The sequence below is a fragment of the Anolis sagrei genome, chromosome 5 (genome assembly GCF_037176765.1).
Source record: "Anolis sagrei isolate rAnoSag1 chromosome 5, rAnoSag1.mat, whole genome shotgun sequence".
Lineage (NCBI taxonomy): Eukaryota > Metazoa > Chordata > Lepidosauria > Squamata > Dactyloidae > Anolis > Anolis sagrei.
The window spans coordinates 81605446-81632971 of record NC_090025.1 but is presented as its reverse complement, the minus strand read 5'-3'; the positions used below and the strand labels follow the sequence as shown (position 1 = coordinate 81632971).

At 40.4% G+C, this 27526-nt stretch overlaps 1 protein-coding gene across 1 annotated transcript in view; it reads left to right on the top strand.

Annotated features, from left to right (window-relative positions):
* Positions 1-27526, top strand: part of ABCD2 (ATP binding cassette subfamily D member 2) — a 64718-nt gene that overhangs the window by 24038 nt on the left and 13154 nt on the right. The window contains exons 4-6 of the mRNA XM_060778398.2: positions 1089-1257; positions 13300-13394; positions 18264-18409. Coding sequence (XP_060634381.2) covers positions 1089-1257; positions 13300-13394; positions 18264-18409 — 410 coding nt within the window. The remainder of the gene's footprint in view (positions 1-1088; positions 1258-13299; positions 13395-18263; positions 18410-27526) is intronic.

The window sequence follows — 27526 nt, the reverse complement described above, 5'->3', positions numbered from 1 at the left end:
GCAAAGATATTCATGATGGAAGAAGCAAATGTGTCCTGTAACTGCCTATCATGGCAATAGAAAGATGGAAATCAAAATTCACTTGTCCCAAGTGGATGAAGGCTTTTAAAAATAGTGTTAAGTGCATCTTTAAAGCACTGTAGGGCAAAATGTTCGTTTTGTGGCAGGCATGTGGTAAAACTGCATTTCATCTAGTATTCCTTTGAATAGACAGCATTTGATCCTAAGCAAATGACCCTGCTTGCCTTTTAGAGGTTGACATAGAAAATGAAAGCAAGGAGACAAGTACTTTTGAGGTCATCTAGGGCAGCTTTATCCCTTTTGAAGATTAGCAGTGTTTTGTGCAGTGGCATGACATATATCTGTGCTCATTCAAGCTAGATTGATAATACAACCCACAATTCACTTATGGCCAGCCTAATTAAATTGGATTTGATGGCATTGAGCCATCATAAATGTAAATGAGCTTGCCACAGTTGTTGGCCAGCAAGTCTACATATTTTGCAGTTAGTTGTATGCTACTCATATGTCCCATTTGAAAATATTAAAAATGTTTACTGATTTTTTTTAGTCCAATTAACTCTGAATGATGACATGGGGTTGCATGCAGCCTCAAGGCTATTTTATGGTCTTCTGTCCCTCCAGACTCCCCTTGTTCTGTCCAAAAAACAAATGGCTTCCAGAAATGGCAGTTCACTTTTTAAATAGGTTGTAGGCCTCTTACATTATTTAACATGTGGAGAAAAGTTTTCCAAATCCAAGGATAGATATTATGTTTTTTTTCTGGTCTTGGTTTTTATGCTACAGCATTTTGACAGCCTGTGTTGCCCCTGGTTAATCCCAAGGTCAGAAAAATTGACCCCTGGATCTGCCATAGTTTCTGGCCCTACAATGATTGAGAACGCATACATACTTCATAGTTTTGTTTTTGTCTTGAGGAAGAAATACTAAGATACACATGATTTCAGTATGCCATTTCTTGAGGGTAAAATGCAAAATTCATGCAATTTTTGATACAATGAAATAAATTTTTGTTACAATAACATAGTTTGTTTTTACAGTAATATGGCATCATTTGTGTCTTGCAGGTCACAGAGTTAGCAGGCTACACAGCTCGTGTGTACAACATGTTTTCAGTTTTTGATGAAGTGAAGAGAGGCATTTACAAAAGATCAGCTGTTTTTCAAGAATGTGATAGCAACAACAAGAAGAATGTAAAAACAGGAAGACATATTGATGGTCCCTTAGAAATCAAAGGTAATGTATACTATTTTTTTCTAAAAGAATTCTTTAACAGCTCATGTCAATGTGCAATTTAAATATTGATTAGAAAATGGAAAAAGTGAAACAACTGTTTAAATTTCATTGCCATTTTTTGTTTAAAGGGGGCCAAATAAGCATTGTTGAGAGTGAAAGTTGTTCCCCTCCAGTTCTGTGTTTTAGGTACCATGGGCTTTTCTCCATGTTCAGGTGCAATATTGTTCCTGTGGCTGTATTATTTTGTAGCTGGAAGGCAACATATTGAATCTTCCACTACATCAATAGTTTCCTACCGCTGGAATGTTTGCATGTTATGCAATGACATCTTTAGTTTTCACCTTTAAATGCTGGAGATAGACAGAACATGGAAAAGCATACAAACTCTCATTCCATCACCAGCTATCTGAAAGTAGTACATTCACATGTGATGAATTTGTAAATGTGATTAAGTTTTGTTATCTAATATTTCCCCTTAACTCTTCCTACCTTCATTTGTCTTCATGCTTTTTACTTTAATGATCACTCTCTGTAGACATCCTTATCACTGTCTTCTTATCTTTTCTTACCATATTTCTATTTTACATTTAATTTCTTAAATAAATCATAACATTTCCAGTACCCATTGTTTGTGTTCCATCCAACAAAAGTCAAGAAATACTATTAAGATTTTCCTTGCTTACACCTTTCCCAAACTGGAGTTCTTTCGCACTACACAATTATAGCATTATGATTCTACTGTAACTGCTGTGATGATGTCTTATGGAATCCCGAGATTAACTATTTGGGGCATCTAGTGCCTCACAGAGTACAAACTCAAGGATTCCATAATGCTATAACTATATAGTCTGAATCATATATTCATAGCAATATGTATGAAAACATCCTTAATGTCCTCTTGAAATCTCAGATTGCATTTCTTACTCAGACCTTGGAAATAATTGATTGCAAGTAATAGTGCTATATATAATGTGCTACTTTTGGGATTAATGAGGGCATAATAGCATAGTAGCTGCAAATGTATTTTGAAATGCTGCTTTCAAGTGAGCATAGTTAGATGGCCTTTTAAAATATTTTTAAACTATCCTAAAAAAAAAAACTAGCTAAAAAGCAACACAATAGCTGAGTATGATTAAACCATTACTCTTCAGAAATAGAGATTTCAAATATATGTGTGTTGGAATAAAAGTTAAAAAAAGAGACATGTTGCAATTTCTGCAATTAGTAAAAAACATGTGTGAAGGAATAACTTAATTGGGATAGGTAGGGTTGCTTTAGATCTGATTCTGTCATGGTCTAAATTAGAGATATACAGGACACTTGCCGATTTTGTGCATGGCATAGAGCATTCTACCATCTCCAGATTATTCTTTTGCATTGACAGACCTGCTAGAGACATAGGACCTGTCTAGACAGGAGCTTTATTTTGGGAAGTCCTTCAATAAAGGAGGGGCTGTGTAGACAAAATTCTGGACAGTCCCTAATTAATTTGCTACAAACCAGGAAAAACCTGGTTTGTAGTGAATTAATTTGATAATGGCTTTATTCTGCTCCTTCTTGGAAGGCATGGGATAAATCCACTATTTCCGTGACTGGACTGCAGAAAACTGCAGTCCAGACAGTATTCCCACAGTTTACCGAGCTAAATAATTTATCTTTATTTATTTATTATTTACAGAATTTGTATACCGCTTTTCTCACCCCGAGGGGGACTCAAAGCGGTTTACACATAAGTAATGCAAAAATTTAATGCCAGTACAAACAATTACAATTATACACTACAATTAGACATAAATTAAATTAAAAAATACATCCATGAGAAATAAAACAATCTCGTCCGTCGAATCGCTTGGTAAACTGTGGGAATACCCAACCCCCTCCCCTCAAGCCCCAAAACCTTTTAGAAAACTAATAAAAACTTACATGCCCTCCATTAGAAGCCTTGGCCGGCTCTCCCGGCATGTAGAAATGACGCACTAGGAGAACAGGGGGAGGGGGGAGGTAGGGCACGTATGTTTTATTAGTTTTCTAAGGGGTCTGGGAGGGGGGAGGGCTAGTGGACACCCATCCCAGAAAGCATGCGCTTTCTGTGGTGGGTGTGGACAGGCTCCCAGAAACATCCACATTTTTTTAATGCGGATGCTTCTGGGATAAAGGCCTGTCTGGATCCAGCCATAGCTACATGTTCTAATGTTACATAACTTCAGAAGGTTTGGGGAGGGTTTTTTTTTTTTTTAGTTCTTAGAGGTGCATTACCAATTAAAGGTAATTCCTTTTAACCTTGCCTCAGCAGTTGGAGCCTTAGTTTTCCTATACTTAAAGTACTGTATATACTTGAGTATAAGTCTAGTTTTTCAGTCCTTTTTTTAGGCTGAAAAAGTCTCCCCCGGCTTATACTCGAGTCAATGTTATTTATTATTTGACTTCGTTGTTGTTATTATTATTACATTTATTATTTTATTATTGTTGTTATTATTACATTTATTATTTTACTCTATTTATTATTGCTATTGTTACATTTATTATTTTACTGTATTGTTATTACATTCCACTATTTTACTCTATTATTATTATTATTATTATTATTATTATTTTACTCTATTATTATTGGAGGACTTGTAAGCATATTTACATTGAAGAAGGTTAGAATAATGGTTTAATCAAAGTTGGACAGTCTTATCTTGAATTACAGTTTTATGCAAATATTCAAAAACATTTAACCTACTGATGCATCAATTAATATAATTTTATTGGTATCTATTTTTATTTTGAAATTTACCAGTAGCTTCTGCATTTCCCACCCTCAGCTTATATTCGAGTCAATCCATTTTCCCAGTTTTTTTGTGGTAAAATTAGGTGCCTCGGCTTATATTCGGCTCGGCTTATACTCGAGTATATACGGTATATCAAAATTTTCTGACCAAACATATCTACAGCATACTTGTGTTTGCCATTCTTCATGGGTATGTGTTTCAAAACCATAGAGAGCCAATGTGGCATTGTAGTTTAAGTGTTGGGCTTTGAGAGACTAGGGTTCAAATCTCCTCTCAGATCTGGTGCCTTATACTAGAGCTTAAAGAGTAGGCAACCCATCTGAAGTCATTTGGCTGCCTCTTGCAGAATTCTGGGGCTTGTTGTTTAGTGAGACCCATGAAGTCTCTATTTATTTGATACACTTGTATACCGCTAATATCTCAGCCTGTGCGGCGACTCATTGCGGTTTACAACTTGTTAAAATACAATAGTCACTTAAAAATATAAAATAAGATATCAAAATACAAGACATAAAACATACATAGTATGAACATACTTAGTATCGGGCCACCAATACAAGTCGAAAACATCTCATAGTTAAAATCGTAGTTCAGTTCGTTATCCTTGGTTGCAAGTCCATGGTCAAAAAACCTTACATCGGAAATTAGTTAAAAACTTGCTCGAACATCCAAGTTTTTAGATTTTTCCGAAATGCCATTAGCGAGGTGGCTGATCTTAGTTCAATAGGGAGGGCATTCCAAAGCCGGGGGGCCACCACAGAAAAGGCCCTATCTCTCGTTCCCGCGAGCCGCACCTGTGAAGCAGGCGGGATGGAGAGAAGGGCTCCTCCTGAAGATCTTAGGGTCCTGGTGGGCTGATAGGCCGAGATACGTTCGGATAGGTATGTAGGGCCAGAACCGTTTAGGGCTTTAAAGGTCAAAACCAGCACTTTGAATTGGGCTCGGTAGCTGATCGGTAGCCAATGGAGCTGGTACAGCAGAGGAGTTGTGTGCTCCCTGCGCCCTGCTCCTGTTAATACCATGGCTGCCGCCCGTTGGACTAGTTGAAGCTTCCGGGCCGTCTTCAAAGGCAGCCCCACGTAGAGAGCGTTGCAGTAATCAAGGCGGGATGTAACCAGAGCGTGGATTACCGTGGCCAAGTCAGACTTCCCAAGGTACGGTCGCAGTTGGCGCACGAGTCTTAACTGTGCAAATGCTCCCCTGGTCACCGCCGAAACCTGGGGATCCAGGCTCAGCGATGAGTCCAGGATCACACCCAAACTGCGAACCTGTGTCTTCAGGGGGAGTGCGACCCCGTCTAACACAGGCTGTAACCCTATACCCTGTTCGGCCCTGCGACTGACCAGGAGCACCTCTGTCTTGTCTGGATTTAATTTCAATTTGTTCGCCCCCATCCAGACCGTCACAGCGGCCAAGCACCGGTTCAGGACCTCGACAGCCTCCTTAGTAGCGGGTGGAAAGGAGTGACAGAGCTGGACATCATCTGCGTACAGATGACACCGCACCCCGAAACTCCGGATGATCTCGCCCAGCGGCTTCATGTAGATGTTAAACAACATGGGGGACAATATTGAACCCTGAGGAACCCCACAAAACAACGGTTGTGGGGTAGAACAGGAGTCCCCCAGTAACACCTTCTGAGACCGACCCTCGAGGAATGACCGGAGCCACCGCAAAGCAGTACCTCCGAGGCCCATTCCTGCGAGGCGTCCCAGAAGAATACCGTGGTCGACGGTATCGAAGGCCGCTGAGAGGTCGAGAAGCACCAACAGGGACACACTCCCCCTGTCGAGCTCCCGACGGAGATCATCCACTAAGGCGACCAAGGCTGTCTCGGTACCATGTCCCGGCCTAAAGCCAGACTGCGCCGGATCTAGATAATCCGTGTCTACCAAGAATGCCTGGAGTTGTGAGGCCACCACACGTTCCATGACTTTGCCCAAAAAGGGAAGATTGGAAACAGGCCGATAGTTTACCAATTGAGTGGGGTCCAGTGATGGTTTCTTCAACAGCGGTTTTATCACAGCTTGCTTTAAGCTGGCTGGAAAAATACCTTCCCGAAGGGAGGCATTAACCACCACCTTAACCCACTCGGCCAATCCCCCTCTGGCCTCCTTTAGAAGCCAGGATGGGCAGGGGTCTAGGATGCATGTAGTAGCTCTCATTCCTCCAAGCACCTTGTCCACATCCTCGGTTTGAACCAATTGAAATGAATCCATCAAAATCGGACAAGCAGATGCTCGTGTTACATCCTCAGAGACTGCCGTTAATGTGGCATCCAGTCCAGAGCGGATCAAAGCGACTTTGTCTGCGACACACAGCGAGCTGCCGAGTCATCAGGGCACCCATCCTGGATGGTGGGTTTTAAAAGGCCTCTGACAACCCGGAACAGTTCAGCCGGACGGTTCTTTGCAGACGCAATAGAGGCCGCGAAGAAGGTCTTCTTAGCGGCTCTTATTGCCGCGGCATATGACCTTAAAAAGGACACAAACCGTGTTCGGTTTGGCTCGCTCGGATCCGAACGCCACACGCTCTCTAGTTCCCTCTTCTTTCGCTTCAACACCGCCAGCTCCTCAGTAAACCAAGGGGCTGGTTTAGCTCGGCTACTTGAGAGGGGACGTTCTGGAGCGATCGTGTCTATTGCTCTAGTCATCTCCCCATTCCAGAGAGCGACCAGGGCATCAACAGGATCACCAACCGAGGTGGCGGGGAATTCCCCAAGAGCCATCAGGAATCCCTCCGGATCCATAAGCCTCCTGGGGTGGACCAATTTGATAGGTCCTCCACCTCTGCGGAGGTTAGGGGGTGCAGTAAGTCTAAAGCTGACCAGGTGGTGGTCGGTCCATGGCAACGGAGAGATGGATAACTCCTCAACACCGCCACCTTCCTCCCATCCCTGACAGAAAACCAAGTCCAATGTATGTCCAGCACTGTGGGTGGGGCCAGATACTTGTTGGGACAGACCCATGGTCGCCATGGTAGACATGAAATCCTGAGCCGCTCCCGTTAGGGCAGCCTCGGCGTGGACATTGAAGTCCCCCAGCACAAGCAGCCGTTGGGACTCCAATGCCAGGTCCGAGACTACCCCCGCTAGCTCAGGTAGGGAGACTGTAGTGCAGCGAGGTGGACGGTACACTAACAGAATCCCTAAACTGTCCCGGTCACCCACCCTCAGGTGGACGCATTCAAAATTTGTTGACTGCGGGATGGGGGTCCTGGTCAGAGAAATGGAATCTCTATAGACTACTGCAACCCCGCCTCCCCGCCCTCCGGATCTCGGTTGATGCTGCACAGAGAACCCGGGTGGACAAAGCTGGGTCAAGTTTACACCTCCAGCTTCGTCCAGCCAGGTCTCTGTGATGCACGCCAGATCTGCCCGTTCATCCAGGATTAAGTCCTGGATGAAAGTTGTTTTGCCATTGACAGATCTGGCGTTCAACAGCACCACTTTCAATCCCGAGGGACCGCCATCCTGGTTACACCTACTTACCGTATCAGGAGACCGGTTTGGAATTACTAAAGTTGTTCCCCGTTCCCTAGGCCGAATTAAAGGTCTCCTTTTCCCGTATCTCCCCTTCCCCACCACGACTTCTATGGGGGCTCCTCGGTTAACGGAAGCCTCTCCCTCCTCCATGACGCATTTGGTACTTATACTAATAAACCAGGGATCATCATGGTGTACATGCCATGTTACAGTTTCAGTTTGCCATAGCTTTGCCTTCCATGTGTTCTTCAGTCCCGTTAGGTCATATTCGAGATCCCTCGTGCTATTCCATTCCTTCTTACCTACATATACAATTAGCAACCAAATTAACAGATGCCAAGAAGTAGGTAATAGCATAGGTCGTAGTTATTAAGCACAGTTGGAACAAGGAATTATGCTGTTGAAATACAGATGATGTTTTAGCACAACACAGTAGAGCAGCAATGAAATGCGAAGGCTTAAATGACCCAAGATATTAATTAAAGTGCGTCATGGAGGCTTGATTCAGCACTAGCTGTAACAATCGAATTTAAAGTGCTATAGTGGCTAAGTGCACAAGAAATAGTTTAAAGTGCTAATGGCATAAAGTGCAAGATCACAACAGTTAATAAAGTGCACGAAGTAACCAATTGATCATGGAATCAGGATTAATTAATTAGCAACCATCAGGAACGGTCAGCACATTCAAGATGGTCACACATAGGTTGCAATAATAATCAATCAAAACGGGGGTGAATTAGCACCGTCAGAATAATTAGCACACTCAGAGCTAGATGATACAATTAAAAAGACTAAGGTGCTAAAACTCATGAAATAGTAGTCCAATGATATAGTAAGTTAAAGTGCTGATCGTATAAGTGCTAATATCATACAAGATTTTAAAACAATGAGGTGCTGAAAGATGATAATGGTTAACCAGCAAGGATGGTTATATATAACTATCAATCCAAAGGAGGCCAGCTCAAGAGGTCTGCACAATATTAAGGCCGGCACAAGAAGTCTACACAGTATTAAGCCAGCACAAGGTCTACTTAATATTAAGGCCGGCACAAGAGGTCTACACAATATAGAGATCTACACAATATTAAGGCCAGCACAAGGGTCTACACAATATTTGGCCGGCACAGGAGATCTGCACAATATTAGGCCAGCACAGGATGTTTGCACAGTATTAGGCCAGCTCAAGGGTCTACACACTAATTGAGGTCAGCACAAGAGGTCTATACTAAATCAATACAAAGTTCTACACAACATTAGTCGACACGGCAACACAGTCGCTGTTAGCTGGTAGCACAGGTGAACTCCAGCAGCTGTGACAGGGTGGCGAGCCAAATGGTGGTGGCCACGATGGAAGGCGGCAGCAATGGCGAGGCGGCCCGGCCGCTGCAGCGGTGGCGATGGGACGGCAGTAGCGATGGTGAGGCGAGGCGCCAAGAAGGCGGCTGCAACCGCCGCAGCGCTCTCCGTGCCCTGGCTCGGCCCAAGGGCTCTGCGGTGGTCCGGTTGTGGGAGGCGGCGGCGATGGAAAGGCGAGATGCCAAAAATGGCGGCCGCAACAGCTGCAACGCGCTCCGCGCTCCACCTCAACCCAGCAGCTCAAGAGAGGCCCGGCCTCCTTTCCTGGCTTGCTTTCTCACCAGTGTGGGGGAGATGCAGCCAGGACGCTGAACCTCTCCTGTTCTTGCAGGCAGGCTGATAGCAAGGTGTAGCTGGGAGACAGAAGTTCTTAAAGCCTCCTTTCCTGGCTTGCTTTCTCACCAGTGTGGGGGAGATGCAGCCAGGACGCTGAACCTCTCCTGTTCTTGCAGGCAGGCTGATAGCAAGGTGTAGCTGGGAGACAGAAGTTCTTAAAGCCTCCTTTCCTGGCTTGCTTTCTCACCAGTGTGGGGGAGATGCAGCCAGGACGCTGAACCTCTCCTGTTCTTGCAGGCAGGCTGATAGCAAGGTGTAGCTGGGAGACAGAAGTTCTTAAAGCCTCCTTTCCTGGCTTGCTTTCTCACCAGTGTGGGGGAGATGCAGCCAGGACGCTGAACCTCTAGTTGAGCCTCCTTCCCTATACTACAAGCCCCAGAATTCTGCAGGAAGCAGCCACATGATTTCAGGAAGGACACGTGTTCTGCCTACTCTGATATCAGCCATGGAAACCCATTGAGTGACGTTGGGCAAATAATACTCTCAGCCTCAGAAGGAGGCAACAGCAACACCCCCAACAAATTTTACCATGAAAAACATTATAAGAGGGTCACCATGAGTCAGAAACAACTTAATGGCAGATAACAAAAAGAATACCTACATAACATTCTTTGGAAATGAGATCGATATGCAAAGTCTGACAGATGTGATAAATCCATTATCCAAACCTAATTTGGTTGAAATTAACCATGTAGGAATTGAATAGAGAAAATTAGAGTTAAAATTAATACTTATCTGTAGAAATGTCCATTTTAGTTTTATATTAATAAACTATACAAAAGATGTGTGACATCATATGGAATAGGTTTAAATCTTTAAGTCAGTTTCATAGTGAAGTGTTTGAAGAGGTGAAAGTTAAGGGACATGTTAGCTTTTCTGTAAGCAGATTTACAGAAAAATCTTCAAACATACATAGTAAAAGAAAAGTGGCAGCTCTGGTGACCATTGTGACATGAGAAGATCGGACATCAGTGATGGATCTGTACGTTCATTTTTGTTGTTGATGAGAATGTGTATTAATTTTTCTGAGAAAAAAAACGTTGACTTTAGATCCAACATTTCTATCAGTTTGTTCACCTCCAATTATGTTCAGTGTTTTCATCTACTAACTTTCAGTATAAAGGTATTTTACTCACCTGAAAAGAAATGGCATATTTTAGATGTGCATGTTGTTGTTGTTCATTTGTTAGCATTATTAAAATTTATTTGAATGAATGCAAAATTTGACATGCATTGGAGCCTTGATTATATCATTCAGTCCTTGAACTTTAAAATCTTGAAAAAAAAATTTGGTGATATATTTGTGTGAATGCTAAAAAAGCACAACAGGTTTAGACACATTCCAGCAGGGCTATTGTTCCTTTTACAGTATGTGTACTTGGTACCTTTAGAAGACATTCATGCAATAGCAGGATGGAATAATGTTCATCTTTATTAGACAAAAATTAGCAATTTCTGTGCAGCACAAGTACCTTTGGGAGAGTAAGTGTTACAGACATCAGTGGCGCCCTTGCACCCTCAGCACTAAGAGTTTGGATAAATCCTACATGATTACAGATTGCCATAAATGAGAATTTCTCATACTATTTTCTAAATATATTTTCTGTTGCTGTTCATTCCATAATACTTTTCTTGCAAAATCAATAAATTAATATGTATCATGGGGTCATATATTTAGACTATCACTATATAATTTGTAATTTTAGTGCAGCCTATCACTCTATAATTTGTAATTTTAGTGCAGGGCTGGCATTCTAGGTGTTTTGTAGAAGGCTTTCATGGCAGGAATCATTGGTTTGCTCTGAGTTTTCTGGACTGTATGGCCATGTTCCAGAAGCATTCTCTCCTGACATTTCACCCACATCTATGGCAGGCATCCTCAGAGCTTGTGAGGTATATTGGAAGCTAGACAAGTAAGGTTTATATATCTGTGGAATGTCTAGGGTGAGAGAAAGAAGTCTGCTTGAGGCAAGTGTGAATGTTTAATTTGGCCACCTTGATTAGCATTTAATTATGTGGGTGAAATGTCAGGAGAGAATGCTTCTGGAACATGGCCATACAGCCCAGAAAACTCACAGCAACCCAATTCTAGATGTTGTAGATCTGAAACCCTAGCTACCACAGTCAACAATTACGGATGGTGGAACTTGCAGTTCAGCAGTAGCTGAAGAGTCGTGCAATTCCCAGCCCTGTTTCAGTGGTATAAAAGAGGGTGAAAGAAAGCCATTCAGCAGAAATAATCAACATGTAGTTATAATGTGATAGTGTTGTTTTAGTTGTCCCTTATATATACCATCTGGATTATATAAAAGCATTTGCTTGAAGGTACATTGTCAGGATGAAAAAATTGTTTATACTGAGAGCAATTGTTTCTCGTTCCTTTTTATTGGCTCATTGGATCTTATGAATTCATTTCATAAATTCAGACTGTTCTACTAGTGATGTTGCCCCATCAGCAGGTAATGTACACCTCTGAGAAAATGAATATTCTTTCTTTTTGCAACCTCCTTCATTGTATGCCTCAGATCTACTCCAGAGAGTTGGGGATTTCCTAGAGCACATATGGAGGGCATGGGGAAGGAAACTACACAAGAAACAAAGATTATAGAAACTCGCATTACACAAGTAGTCTCAATGTAATGGATTTAGTCCACTGAAACACTCTTGTTATCAAGAAGGACATCTGGGAGACTATGGGAGGTGCACTCCAAAAAATGCAGCTTTTCCAAGTGTTGTACTTCAAATTCACAGACAACAACTGTAGAAGTTTTAGTATTGGTTACATCAGTGATGTTCAAATCCAAAAAATGTGAGAAAAGAGCACATTTTGCCAGCTGAGAATACTAGTGTGCCTTCTAGCTAAAGCCTCCTCACTAAGGAAGGTGGGTTCATGCTCCACCTACTGGGACTTAGAAGAAATAACCATGCAGTATGATTTCATGCTGTTTAATCATCCCTAATACCATTCATTATCTCTAATACTAAGTGAAGGTGAAACCAATGAGTCATTCTGAAGGAAGGAAATTGTTTCGGTAGATTTACATAGCCATCTACGATATAGTAGGTGCTAGAGAATTTACTGTAAGATAAAAATTACACAATATGGACAACCACCGTTTATATCTTCCATGAGAGTGGAGTGATTACTCTCCTCTGGGTTTCAATCTGAACTTTGAAGGCTTTGTGCCCCACCCCCAAAATAGGTTTATCACCTTGAATAGCTCCTTTACACTTCAGACTAAAACTCAGAGCAGAGTTATCATTCTACTGACATGAAAACCACCACTTATCATTACCTATGGAGGATGACTTTGCCAATCATCTGGTAAAAAGTGATCATTGTTGTGATCCTGAAATTGTTGAAGATGAGGGAAGGATCAGAGAACAGTTGCTGTGCCTTACTAGAGAACATAGGCACCTGAAATGTTTACATTTACCCTATATTAGATGTTTTAAATGGATGCTATGTCACTATACATTTAGTTTCCAATAACTATTAATACTATTACATAGTGCTTTCACCACCTCTTGTCACAGAAATACAGTTGTCTCAATCACATTTTGACCAATAAATTCTAAAGGAGCTAAGTCTAGCAAAGAGAACAAATGATTGACGGTAGATTTAGCCATATGCAGCAGTATCTAACTGCTCTTAAATTCTCAAGGTGAGGAATGGTGCCAAATGTTAGTAAACATAATTTACTACTTGAGAAAAGGAATTTCAGATTCAGAGAACCACCATCACAGTGTGATCTTGATGAATATGCATTACAGTTTTTACTTACAGTTGTCAGAAAAAAATGTAAAAGTATTAACCTTAAACACATTTGAAGTTATTTTGTTAGGTACGGTATACTGTTGATAAATGACAGAGATCAGCATATCCATAGAATTCAGAAAATAAATATTTATTTTTTTCACGTTGTCTAATCATCACCTCAAGTGGCAATTCTTATAAATGATGGATAGATATTTTGTTCTCTTAAGACCATAAACATGCTTTTCTCTATGTGTTTTGTGTGTATGCTCTTGTGTGTATGCTCTACTAACAAGTGTCATTGTGGTTTGTTTGTGTTTTTTCTTTACTTGTAGGAAGAGTGATAGATGTTGATCATGGAATTTTCTGTGAAAATGTTCCTATTATTACCCCAAATGGAGATGTGGTGGTTTCCAGGCTAAACTTCAAAGTAAGATAATATGCAATTTGAATGTTGCCATCATAATTCGTACAGAAAATCCACAAAACTCATATATCTTATGTACCTTAAGTACTTGGACAATCATATAAAAAAGAGGGGAAATTAAACAAAGTACTCATAGTTTTTCAGTGATAGAAGAAAATGCGTACAATTTTTCCTACTTAATGAAAAACAAGATAAGAGCCAGGGTCAGGTCTGTGTATTCAGTTAATATGTTGAGTTGAGCAGAACTTTGTACATTGTGTGAGATGCCCTGATTTGACTGAAATATGAGAAGTGAGTTAAGCAGGGACAATGACCTGGTTCTCTTCTGATTCCATTTCTAAATTAAAATTACTGGAATGTTACAATTTTTCTATGGTCAACCTTCTGTTATGTTATTGTACTTTGATGAAGCCATAATTATATGTTAACTTTGCTTCCTGTAGCCATATTTAGGCATTCACAAAAATGTTAAATATGTAAGGAGGGGAATGTGTTAGGTTCCCCCATGATTGCTCTCATTTGAAGAGTAACAATTTGAAGCAGAGAATATTTGGAGACTCTCCACATGACTGAAGTTATCTATTATGTGAAGAGACACCGTAAACTCTGTTTGGACTAAAAAAGAATATTGCACTAATGTACTGTATATACTAGTACAGTATATAAGTTGAAAAAGTGGCCATTTACTATTTTCCTGTGTGTTCAATATTTAGAAAGACACAAAATGAGAACTAGTTTTAAAATGCTGGATAAAGACCTCAGTTTCCAAGGCTTCTTTCCTCCCTAACACCTATGTAGAGTGGAGGATTAGAAATGTTAGCAGTATCTTCTGCTTTTTAGTAAATCATTCTAGTTTTAATTAACTAATTTGTATTTGATTTCATCTGTCCTATCTATCTGGACTAGTAGCAGACATGTAGTCATGAAATAGATAGCCATGTTTATGCTTACTACTGACCTATAAATCTCTTGTAGTCTTTGCTTTATCGCTTACTCTCTTAGTTACTCCCTTACTCCCTTAGACTAGCAGTGAGCAAATGAAATGCTGTTGAGGGTTGTAGGGAAAACATAGGTCCGCAATTCTGAAGCCTTCCACGGTTTGGAGGACATCAGAGAGTGTAGTAACACTTCCTGAAAGTATCGGGATTCAGAATGATATGCTCAGTGGTTTCAAACTTGTGGCCCTCATTTTCATTAATACTTCAATAGGAACCTGACTTTCTATCCCCCTCTCCTTTTATTTTTCTGGAACTGGAGCTGGCTAGCTCCTAGAAGCACACTGGCAAAGCATAGTATATGAAGTCCCTATTGGTTCTGAGCTATTAAAAGCACAAACCCCCTAAAGAGACAGGTAATTCCTTCCCTGAAAATTTCACAGGCACTGAACAAGGATTGTATATCAGTAACTTGAACCAGTTTCTGTCAAAGTCAAAAGTGCATGATCAATGTTTTTGTCTAAGAAGCATAGCAGTTGTGCGTGTTGTACAGTTACAGGCTATGTAGAAGATGGAAAGAGGCTTTTAAAAATCAAACTTTAGTTAAATTTTGTTAACTCCTTAGTTAAGGCAAGTCTCTCACACATACATATACAGCGAGCACCATATTCTTTTTCCTATAAAAATACTTCTGACCTAAATTTGGCATTCATAATTTACCTGAAGAGATCTACAAGTATTCCAATTTTTAAATTAATGCTAGGAAAAGCATTTCATAAGCTAATTCCTATCTTCTTATCTCTAGTCTTTGGAAAGACCAATAATATATTCTGTCTAAATTTAGTGAAGACTCCTCTAATTCCTTGGGTTTGGGCTATTGAGTGCCTAGAATTGGAAAAGTCCCTTTGGCATGACTCTGTACTAATGTATCAAATCAAATCATTTATTTCTGTCATTGACCAGCACAGGAAATAGTCACATTTTCAAACAAACTTGGTATGTTTGGTATATTAAAATATAAATATAACTATTGAAGCACAATATGGGTGAGGGAGCGGAAAGGAAGGGGAAACAGGGTAAAAACATACAATGCCCAGATTCATCACCAAATTGTAGATTCAGAGAAGAAGATTACTGGACACACAGTTAACTTTTGGGACTAGTCATTCCCTGACGGATTTTGTATGCTTTGCAACATTGTAGGTTGTAGCTGAATTAATATCTGCAAGTAGCATGGAGGTACTAATGTATGGAACATCTAAGCCTCAGTGTCTTGCTAGAAGTATCTGGTCAGGTAGATTGTGAGGGTGGTGGTAACAGAGATTGGGATTTTTTCTGATATAGTAGGAGTAGGAGCTGTATGGCTTCTAATGACTTGGGATGAGGCCCTTGGAGTTGTGTTTTTCAGCATTACTGCAGAGGCATTGTGAAAAGATATATTGGTGAGTGTAAACATACTAAGTCTAAGCAAGAATTGATTGTTTGGTTATTTATATTACAGTGGATTGTAAGCCCACGTGTTTTCCTTTCTGAAATACACTTAGTCGTATTTTGCGTATTACATTTTCTGCATTGCACTGACCTCAGAGTGGTTCACAATAATTGCAGTAACTAGTTGACAGTGATAATATAATAATCATAACTAATTTAACACACTTAAAAATCAAAGTGATTTTAGCACATAGGTCAGTGTCAATAATGTAAACTTTGTAAATTGCATTTAAACAATTCACTCAACATTAAGAGATACCTTGTTTATATGGAAAAAGAATAACCACAAAGCACTTGTGGTTCATGTTTTATCACCATGTTCACAAAACATGAACCACAAGTTTTATCACCATGTTCACAGTGGAGTCCCCGGTGGCGCAGTGGGTTAAACCCCGGTGCCGGCAAGACTGAAGACCGACAGGTCGCAGGTTCAAATCTGAGGAGAGGCGGATGAGCTTCCTCTATCGACTCCAGCTCCTCAAGCGGGGACATGAGAGAAGCCTCCCACAAGGATGATAAAAACATCAAATCATCCGGGCGTCCCCTGGGCAACGTCCTTGCAGACGGTCAATTCTCTCACACCAGAAGTGACTTGCAGTTTCTCAAGTCGCTCCTGACACGACAAAAAAAACCCAACATGTTCACAAATCCAAATTCAGGCATTGTTGTTAAGCGATCTTGGGAAGATTTTTTTGAAGCAAAGTGGTGTACCTACAAGTTTATTACTCTTCATCCCCCCTCAAGCTGCAGCATCATATTATTGTACGTGTTTTAACCTTACCAGGCACCTCATCTTCCACAGATACTATAGATGGGTTTTTCATCATTATCATTGATGAAAGTCTGTTCTAAAAAGGGAAGAAATCCTTGATATATATCTTAACATTCTAACTTGTATTCTTTGAAATTTATATTGCTGAACATACTGTAAACATATATCAATGTTGGTCAAGAGAAATTGCTACCATGGAAGCGGATTCGCTCAATGGGATTCATTAAGATTTGCTGCATAGTTAGAGCAAAATAAAACATGCCATAGGAAAAAAAAATACTTTGAATGTTATTGATCGAGTCTTATGGTTCTCAAATTGCCTGAGGAAAAATTGTGTTTTATCTGCATTGTAAATAAAGTCTAAGAGATTTTGGCCCTTTAAACAGGCTATCATTGATGGCATTACATGTGTGAATATTCATTTTGCACATTCTTGTAAAAAGCATAAAGTGATGATGTTGTGACCCAGAGAACTGCATATTTGTAACTTTCTCTTGATAATGATGATAGGCAAAGCTTTAGTTGTTTTCATCTGCCTGAGCCACCAGTTAGAATTAATATGTTGAATTAAGTTAGTGTGCATTTGTCATGGATATGATTTTTTGTCTTTGTGGAAGGATTGGTGTGTATGTGGAGAATGGTTATATGTTTGGAAATAGATTATTTCCCCTTTATTTGTTTTCCTAAATTTTCATGGGCAGACATAAAGAGGAAAAGATGGAAAGTGTATGAACAGATAATTTTTTTTGGACTGCTGTTTCCATTGACCCTATTCAGCATAGCCAGTGGTGGAAGAAATTGAGAGATACAGTTCAATGGCATCCAGAAAGTCACATATTCTTCTTCAAGATCAGGTTGGGATTTTGGAGCATCCTGTTTTCATGGTAGTAGGCCACTGTTTCATATATTCATATTTTTTTATCTACTGATCTCTATCTGTGATCCTTCATTGAGAAATATATGTATATCACATAACTGTGATGTACTGATAATACCCTCTCAACCCACTTTGTAAGCAGTGTAGTCCCCCATTGCAATGCAGCCATTTCCATGTTGTTGTAGAGTTGGGAAGATCAGCATGGATGTGTCCCTCTAAACTGGATGTGCTACAGCAGACATCTATAGAGACTTTCACACATACTTGGAATATCTCTGCAGTGCATCCAGCTGCAGGAAAATAGCTACACATGTCTTCACTTATTCCACTCCTCCAATAACATGGAAATAGCTATGTTGTGGGAGGGCTGTACTGCTTACAGGATGAGAATTTGGGTGATTTTGGCCATTTCATAGTCAGAACAGGATTCTGACCTCCATAATAACTGAACAAGTAAGTTACAGTGGCATATTTTTAACTTATGATGATGCATAACTCATTAGCAGAATGCCATCTTTATATTAGGATTGGAAATCTTTGATTCTCCAGATAGTGTAGGTTTAAATCTCCATTAGTATCACTCAGCATGGTATCCAGGGATTGTGGAAATTGCAGTCTAAAATATCTGGAGAACCATGTTTCCCCTCTGTCTTTATCTCATCATTTCAGAGTTATTGATACATCAGCACAAATGTTGATAATGATCAGAATGTCAGTGGATCAGAATGCTGATGGAGAGGAATAGGTAGAATAATCTTCTAAAAGGGTTTTGTGTTTATCGTTTTCATAACTTGCAGGTTGAGGAAGGGATGCATCTTCTAATCACTGGGCCCAATGGCTGTGGGAAGAGCTCTCTCTTCAGAATTCTCAGTGGCTTATGGCCTGTCTATGAAGGAGTTCTCTACAAACCACCTCCCCAACATTTGTTCTATATTCCACAAAGGTTTGTAATTTGTTTTCTTGTTATGTCCATTTCTTTCTTATACTTCCACAATACACCCACCTTATTAGGCTGCTGGAGAAAAAAGAAAACCTAGTGAAAACAAGAAATAGAGGGAATGTTCAGAGGTTATTGCTAATTTATCAACATATATCATCCTCTTAAGACTTATATTGGTTCCTAGCTCTAGTTAATGTATTTCAGAATTCCGGTACTAGTAATAGTGGTAGTGGTGGTGACAATAACAGTGATGGTAGTGGTGAAGGTAGTAGTGTGGTTGTTAAATCTAATTTTTAGTCTCAGAATAGACCCATTGACTCATTGAGGAGTTTGCAAATAATCACTTATATACATTTCCTTGATTTTATGCATCTATTCTATATAACAACTGGGTTTAGGGTGGTGATGGTTATATTAAACGATACAGCTTTTCTAAACCTGAAAATCTAGCTTTTCTCATAGCTAGATTTTAAATTTAGCACATCACCAGTTCTCTCTCGAAGAAAGAGGGGCTTTAAAGATGTTTGGAAACCATGCAACAGCTTAAGAAACATTTCACGTTGGTTCTAATCTAGCCAGGCTTATGTATGACAAAGTTCTACTGTAATAATGAAAATGTTATCATACTTGCTTTCAGTGCCACTACATTTTATTCCTATTTTACCTAGCAGTAAACTTCATTAACTCAACAGGGCTTCATTTAGAGTGCTTTGTTCATCTCAAAACATTTTCATGGAATTGTGGATAACATGCATAATTTGCCAGGCAGGAAAATTTCCCCCGAGAGAGTATGGCCATTATCTAAAAAGACCGTAGCCAAATCATCTGACCTGCTTGATGCTTCTTCAGAGCCGTTTATAAATACTATTGTTTTTATTGGTATCCTCTGAATTATTAAGCCCAAATAAGCTAAAAACAAGAGGCAGTGTTGTTTTTCTGTGCTGACTGAATGAATCCCAATTTAGTTTTGTCTAGATAATCCTTATCTGGATTCCTTATGGTTTAACTATGAATTTTGCTTATTGTAGTCTCTAAGTGATAGTTTTCTTTTCTGCTTCGGATATTCACGTAGCTTTGGGGTGTCTCTAGATCAGCAGTTTTCAAACTGTAGTCTGTGGAGCCCTTAGGGCTCCATGAAGCAAATTGAGGGGCTCCGCATTTCCCTTCTCCTCCTCCCCTCTTCCCTCCCCTCCAAGCACTCCCGGCTGGAAGCCCCCTCTGCCAAAATCACTTCCTTGCCATGTGGAAGAGGCAGAAAGAAAGAAAGAGAGAAAGAGAGAAAGAGAGGGGGGGAGGCAGGCACATGTTCTTGGGAAGGCAGCGAGGTGCTTAAAGGGACAGGGTGGAGAGGCTGCAGGCCATATGGACGTTCATAGAGATGCAGCGCTTCGGTAGCAAGGAGAGGGTTAAGCCCCAAAAAGGTGGCTTGCTGCCCAGACTCTTTTCTTTTCACCCCCATGCTATCCATACCCTTTTCCCTGTGCTCCCTTGCTACCCAGATCATCCTCTTCCTCTTCCTCCTTACTACTACTACTACTACTACTACAAAGGCTGGATGACCATCTGTTGAGGGAGGACTTTGATTGTGCTTTTCTCGCATGGGGGTTTGAATGGATGGCCCTAGGGTCTTCCACTGAAATACTGTTAAGTTTATATTGGTTAAAATTGTTCTTCATTTTAAATATTGTATTGTCCTTCCTTCCTTCCTTCCTTCCTTCCTTCCTTCCTTCCTACCTACCTACCTTCCTTCCTTCCTTCCTTCCTTCCCAGTACAAATGAGATATATGCATTGTGCATAGGAATTTATTCATTTTTTTTTCAATTAGTTCACACAAACAGTCTCCAGCCATTTGCCACTGGTCTAGCCTGTCTGTCAAATTTTAAAACGTAATGCAGCCCCTGTGTCTAAAAGTTTGCCATGCCTGATATAATATAGATATAGATACACACACACACACATACATTACTTGGTTATTCATAACAAATTTTTTGCTCCGCACCTGAAAAAGTTTGAGAACCATTGCTCTAGATCCATCCCTGTCACTGGAGGCCCAAGTGGACTCTGGTTCAGACATGCTTGTGCCAACTATGGCCTTTCCTGGACATATTTTGAGTTTGTACTAGCCTTGGCCTGAACAGACAGGATTATTTTTAATATATATGTGTTATTGTGATAATTTTATGCTTATGTTGTTTTGTTAATTTATGTCATGCTGTTTACTCTGTATGTTTTGGTGATGTTACTTGGAAACCACCCTGAGTCCCCCTCGGGGAGATAGAGCGGTATATAAATAAGATTATTATTATTATTATTATTATTATTATTATTGCTATTATTGTTTCAGTTAAGGGCTGCAGTCTCTTCGGCATCTACCAACAGTGGGCAGCTCTGACGCCAGCAGTGCCTAGGTAGATTACCCCACTAATTTATTTTCTTCCTCTTTCTCCATGTCTCTCTCTGCAGGGGAGCTGACAGTTTCAGCTTGCAGTGACCCAACTAATCATTTGTAGAGAGCTTTGAACATGGTCCAAAGCCTTGTGAGATCTGGCTCAGGGCCCACAAGAGTCTTGGGTTGCCTACCCCTCCAGTGAATTAGACTGCCGTTCTTAATTGCTGGCTCCGTCCTACCATAGAGCTACAGACAGTGTCCTCCTTCCTTCCTTCCCTCCCTCCCTTCCTTCCTTAGATCCTGCCTTTCTCCCAGGACTTTCATTTTACTGTAACACTAGAGCTTTCTTCTAGCCTTTTGCTGAGTCTGTGGCCCTTCTCTAAGGCCTATGTGAAGTGTCAGGAAGGGCAGAAAGTGTCCTGACAGCTGCTTGAGATTCCACAATGCTGACTCTTAGTAAAGATTGACAGCAGCCTCCCTGCTGTGTCTCCCTGGGAGTCTGGAGTCCTTAAGGCAGGCAGTTTCTGGATTGCATTCTTAGATGCCTTTGCAGTTAGGAATGCTTGTGAAATCACAATCTGTTCTCTAACCTGACTTCTGCCTTCTTTGCTGTTTTGTCCTCCCATTTCCCCTCAATTGTTGGATTTTCCGTAGGCCACCCTTTATTGTGTAATTGTTCTGCCCATGACAGTGACTTCTAATTATATGTTCTTGGGAAGCTCTCTGTGTCCTGTAAACCACGTTAGTGGGTGTAAGCTACTTACTCTCCGACTTGGTAATTGAGCTCCTTGAAATATTTAAAAGACGTTCTTAGATACAGCAGAGGAAAGCTTACCACTAGTTATTTTAGGCGCAAATCAATTATTTATATCTTAAGAGAATTGTAGAAACCATAGCTTGCCCTAAAACACCCTTGAATTAATTTTAGCAGACGAATGAGCACAGTCAAAGGAAGCTACTCTCTCACATTTGAGAGAGTCTGGCTCCATCTCTCTTGAGGCTTGTGGGCAGCTAGGACTTTCTTATTTTATAAGACCTCTTGTCCTTAAAAGCAAAGTTTTGCTGCTCTGTATTTTAAAAAAAGTTTCCATCTATTCATTGTTTCATATGAAGCTTCTATCTGTGTACAATGTGTCAGTGGCCATAAATAAGTAATACAAATAATTCTGTAACATTCATCTGAATGAGCAAATATGTAGCAAATCAGCAAATAACACTGTGTAAGAAAATTTGAAAAAATTATGTTCCTGGTTTGAAAGTGACATTTTCTTTTTAATTGTGTGATGTTTACTTGGAAAGTAGTTGTTGTACTCCAGAAACTTGTGTTTTGTGGCTGTTGTTGTTGTTCATTCGTTCAGTCGTCTCCGAATGTTCGTGACATCATGGACCAGCCCATGCCAGAGCTCCCTGTCGGCCGTCACCACCCCCAGCTCCTTCAAGGTCAGTCCAGTCACTTCAAGGATGCCATCCATCGATCTTGCCCTTGGTCGGCCCCTCTTCCTTTTACCTTCCACTTTCCCCAGCATAATTGTCTTCTCTAGGCTTTGCTGTCTCCTCATGATGTGGCCAAAGTACTTCAACTTTGTCTCTGGTATCCTTCCCTCCAATGAGCAGTCGGGCTTTATTTCCTGGAGGATGGACTGGTTTGATCTTCTCGCAGTCCACGGCACTCTCAGAACTTTCCTCCAACACCACAGTTCAAAAGCATATACCTTCGCTCAGCCTTCCCTAAGGTCCAGCTCTCACATCCGTAGGTTACTACAGGGAATACCATGGCTTTGACTAGGCGGATCTTTGTTGCCAGTGTGATGTCTCTACTCTTTACTATTTTATCGAGATTGGACATTGCTCTCCTCCCAAGAAGTAAGCGTCTTCTGATTTCCTGGCCACAGTCTGCATCTGCAGTAATCTTTGCACCTAGAAATACAAAGTCTGTCACGGCCTCCACATTTTTTTCCTCTATTTCCCAGTTGTCAATCATTCTTGTTGGCTGAGGGTAGTATTATTTCCTTCAGTCTATTATTTATTATTTATTTATTGCAGTTACTTATACCCCGCCCTTCTCACCCCCGAGGGGGGACTCAGGGCGGCTTACAAACAAAGGCACAAATTCGATGCCTGTCAAAATATACAGCATATATAAAACAGTATAAACATTTAGCAGTATTAAAACACATCACTACATAATATAATATAATAATATAATAGTCTAGACACTTCATTTGTAGTTTTCCTTAATGAAAACTAATATTCATTTTTTAGCCTTTCAACAAAGTAATATAAACCAATGTTAAATTTCTCTAAGTGTCTTCATCCAAGTATCATAGAAATCACAGTTAAAATGACCATGTTTCCTTCTTTAAAGGGAACGGTCCTCTATTTACCTGTCCGAACGTATCTCTCCCTTTGAACCATCTAGGAATTTAAGGTCATCTGGGAAGGCCCTGCTCTCGATCCTGCCTTCTTCGCAGGCACGGCTGGCAGGGATGAGAGACAGGGCCTTCTCAGTGGTGGCCCCTCGGCTGTGGAACTCCCTCCCTAGGGATATTAGATCGCCCCCCTCCCTCCTGACCTTCCAAAAAAAAGTAAAAACCTGGCTCTTTGAACAAGCCTTCGAAAATGCAGTGTAATAGACAAATATGGAATTATGTAAGGTTGAAACATGAAACAGCTTAGATGACATCACTGGAAATGAGATTAGCAGGAAGACATTGGTTATTATGTTTTTAATGTTTTTTGTATAGATTTTATAATGTTGTTTTAAATATTTTAATTGTATATTGTGGGTTGCTATGGCATCGAATTGCTGCCAATTTGTAAGCCGCCTTGAGTTACCTTTGGGCTTGAGAAAGACGGGACAGAAATACCATAAATAAATAAATAAAGTCGGCTGTCAAATAAATTGATGAACAGTAGGTCGACAGAGTAAAGCTGATTGATTCAGTAGGGTAATTCTAGTAGAGACAAGCAAGTAAATTTTAAGACACAGTGATTCTTTCTAAACTTGTATCCATACATATAAGTTAGTATATAAACAAGTATGCTATAAATAATTAATTTTATAATGCATAGGTAGCTTTAGTTTTAAACCCCTGTGCCGGCAGGACTGAAGACCAACAGGTCACAGGTTCGAATCCAGGGAGAGGAGGATGAGCTCCCTCTATCAGCTCCAGCTCCTCATGCGGGGACATGAGAGAAGCCTCCCACAAGGATGATAAAAACATCAAATCATCCAGGCGTCCCCTGGGCAACGTCCTTGCAGACGGCCAATTCTCTCACACCAGGAGTCACTCCTGACACGACCAAAAAAAAAAAAGCTTTAGTAATTTGCTAGTACTGATGATTCTTAACAACAACAACAACAACACTTTATTTATATTCCACCTTATCTCCCAGAGGGGACTCAGGGTGGATTCCAGCATAAACAGACTCAAGGCAAGAGCTGTTTATAAGCTTTAGCTCTGCTCCTACAGAAGAATATTGTCCAAAATTTTCAGGAGAGGGAATAGCTATTCTCTGACAGAGTCAGGAAAAATACTAGAATGAACCTGTGGTGCTATATTGGAATGAAAAGAGCTCACTTTCTGCAACTCAGTTGACATCTGGGCCATATATATGCTTGTAACATTTTATTCCAATTAGCAAAACTTCAATTTTTTGTTCTTTTTTATTCATTAGCTTTATGCATTCCAGTAAGGTTAATTGATTTATTTTTCAGCTAGGTGGGTTTTTGTTGTTGCTGTTCTTGTTGAAAGTATCCAAACTTAATGAAATTCTAGTCTCCCCAAACTAGTTTTCTAATATTTTTCCTCTAAAGAAATGAAATCACTGCAATATCCACGAAGAATTGATATTGTCCTGCTGTTTGTGCCTGTGTTGATTCTGTACTTACGTTAAGTCTGAGTCAGATAAATTTCATTCCACCATTGTAATAAGAAACTGCATTTGTCACCAACTATAAGTATTCTTAGTCCACATGGATACAATTTTTTTTTAAAAGATAGTATTTGAAGAGTCAAATTACCTCTTAGATTTTGTGGCTCACCTTGGATTGGAAACCCCAATTTTCCTGATCCAGTTTCTGTTTGTGACTTAATGGCCCACACTTCTTCACATTGCAAAAAAATAATAATAATAATCCAGGATTTATAATGGCTGAAATCCAGTGTGCAGATCACTATAAAGTATGTGAAAGGTCCATTCATTCTGGATAGAAAAGAAAGCACTTGTGTATTTGAAAGCAGTTTGTAATACATGTGGGAGGACCAGCTCTGCAATCATAATTTTGTTTTCAGATCTTACTATTGAAAAAAAAAATGCACCTGTGAATCACAGCAGTGTCTTCTAGGTAGCAATTTCCATATTAATGGGGGAGTGTTCTTGATGTTAGTTTAGGTGGGAGGACCTCAGCCTTATTTTTGAAATAGATTCAAAATAATAACAACAACAGCTTTATTCTTATACCCCGCCACCATCTCCCCGAAGGGACTCGGGGTGGCTTACATATGGGACAAATGCCCACAAGACACAAAAGCAAAACAATATATTAAAACAAAAACCGCAGTTAAAATAAAAGCATAGTAAAATATAGCAATCTAAATAAAAGCATAATTAAATAAAAACAGAAGGATATAAAACAGCAGCGCTGAAACTCAAAACAATGCACAACAAAACCAAGTAATAGAAACCTTTTGAATTGGGAAACATGTTTTCTACTACTTCTTGTAGGCAAGTGTTGTCATTTCATAAAAGGTGCATAGTGACATCATTGGGTAAATATCTTATATGTGGTCATTCACTAAGTAAAAGAATATGTAGTCCTTGTATATTCAAGAGCCAGAAAGTCACTGGAATGGACATCTAGTGAACCCTGAGCAGTTTTGAGATTGTAATATCTCCTCATTCCAGTCATTACATCCAAACTGAGTTGACTTGCTGTATCGCACAGAACAATCATACAACATGTGGCACAGACAAGGAAGTATATTTTGGTCACATTTGTCATGATCTTAAGTATTTCTAGTAGAGTATTTGTTCATAATTTGATGAAATATTCTTACATTGCAATATGATTGGTGCAATCTGTGTAAGAAGCCTGCAGTTTGGGGGCACTAAGCTATGTGTGTGCAAGAGAGAACTGATGGTCATGTTTGAAAAGGATAATAAGGGACTATGTCTAGAGTCAAAAGTAGTTGAACTGTCCCTTTTCCTCCCCTCTCTACTATCCTAAAGGTAAAGGTTTCCCCATGACATTAAGTCTAGTTGTGTACAACTCTGGGAGGTGATGCTCATCTCCATTTCTAAGCCGAAGAGCCGGCATTGTCCATCGACACCTCCAAGGTCATATGGCCAGCATGACTGCATGGAGCACTGTTAACTTTCCCGCAGAGGCAGTACTTATTGATCTACTCACATTTGCATGTTTTTGAGCTGCTAGGTTGGCAGAAGCTGGGCCTAGCAGTGGGACTCACTCCATTTCCCAGATTCAAACCACCAGCCTTTCAGTCAGCAAGTTCAGCAGCTCAGTGGTTTAACCTGTTGCGCCACGAAGGGCTCTAATATCCTACTGCATCTCTTTATGACAGTGATTCTCAACCTGTGGATCCCCAAATGTTTTGGCCTTCAACTAACATCTGGTAAACTGACTGGGATTTCTGGAAGTTGTAAGCCAAAACACTTGGGGATTCACAGGTTGAGAACCACTGTTTTATGCTGTCTCCTTCCTTCTCTCTTCTTTCTCTCTTCCAGACTTCTAAGGAAGGGGTAGATTGCTCTTGCAAGATAACCAGGTGGATCTCTTGGGCCTTCTCTTCCACCATTCTATTTATATCTGCTCCTCCTTCGCATCTTTTTGCCAGAATTCTGAACTGGTCACTTGCAGAGGGTTACATGCCCTCTTTTTACTATCCATTTGGATTTTACTCTTTCCTCTCTCTTTCTCTTCTTGTGTGCTTCCAATCCACATTAGCTTAGACCAGGGATCATTGCAAGAGATCAGTGCTTGTCTATGTTTTGAGGACAGTTTATACACTTTTCAATCTCTGTCATTATCCAGATGACCCAAAGTACATCCAACAACATCAGACTTGAGGATGTTGCTTCAGAGTGGAGAAGGGGTCCAGTTCTATTAGTAAGTTAAAACCAAGGCATCAGTGTAGCAAGGAAAGGCAGACAAAACATAAAGCTAAAACACACTGGAGCTTGGGAAATCACTGTGACCCATGGCAAGTACTAGCCCAAACTGTATTTCCTGTCTGGGAGGACCCAATGGTCAGCCTTTGGGGGGCTGGTTCAGTCCAACAATAAATAACTCTTTTGATTGGCAGAATATTGCCACAAATCATTATAGGGCAGTTGAGGATTCCCAGGTCAGCCCCATTAGCACATGTGATTAGACTCTTCAATTAATGGGAATGTTTGTTAAAATTTATTTATTTATTTATTTTATTTACAGCTTTTATATTCCACCCTTCTCACCCCGCAAGGGACTCAGGGCGGATTACAGTGTACACATATATGGGAAACATTCAATGCTAATTTTGACATACAAACATATACAGACATAGACAGAGGCTATTTAACTTTTTCTGGCCACCAGGGGAGCTGTCACTTTCATCGTCCATCTGCGACGCTGATGAAGCACTTCCGCATACCCCGCATGCTTCTTTATGGCCTCATAAATCAGTTAATTTAGCCTACCCACACTTTAAGGTGGTACCTAATTTTCCTA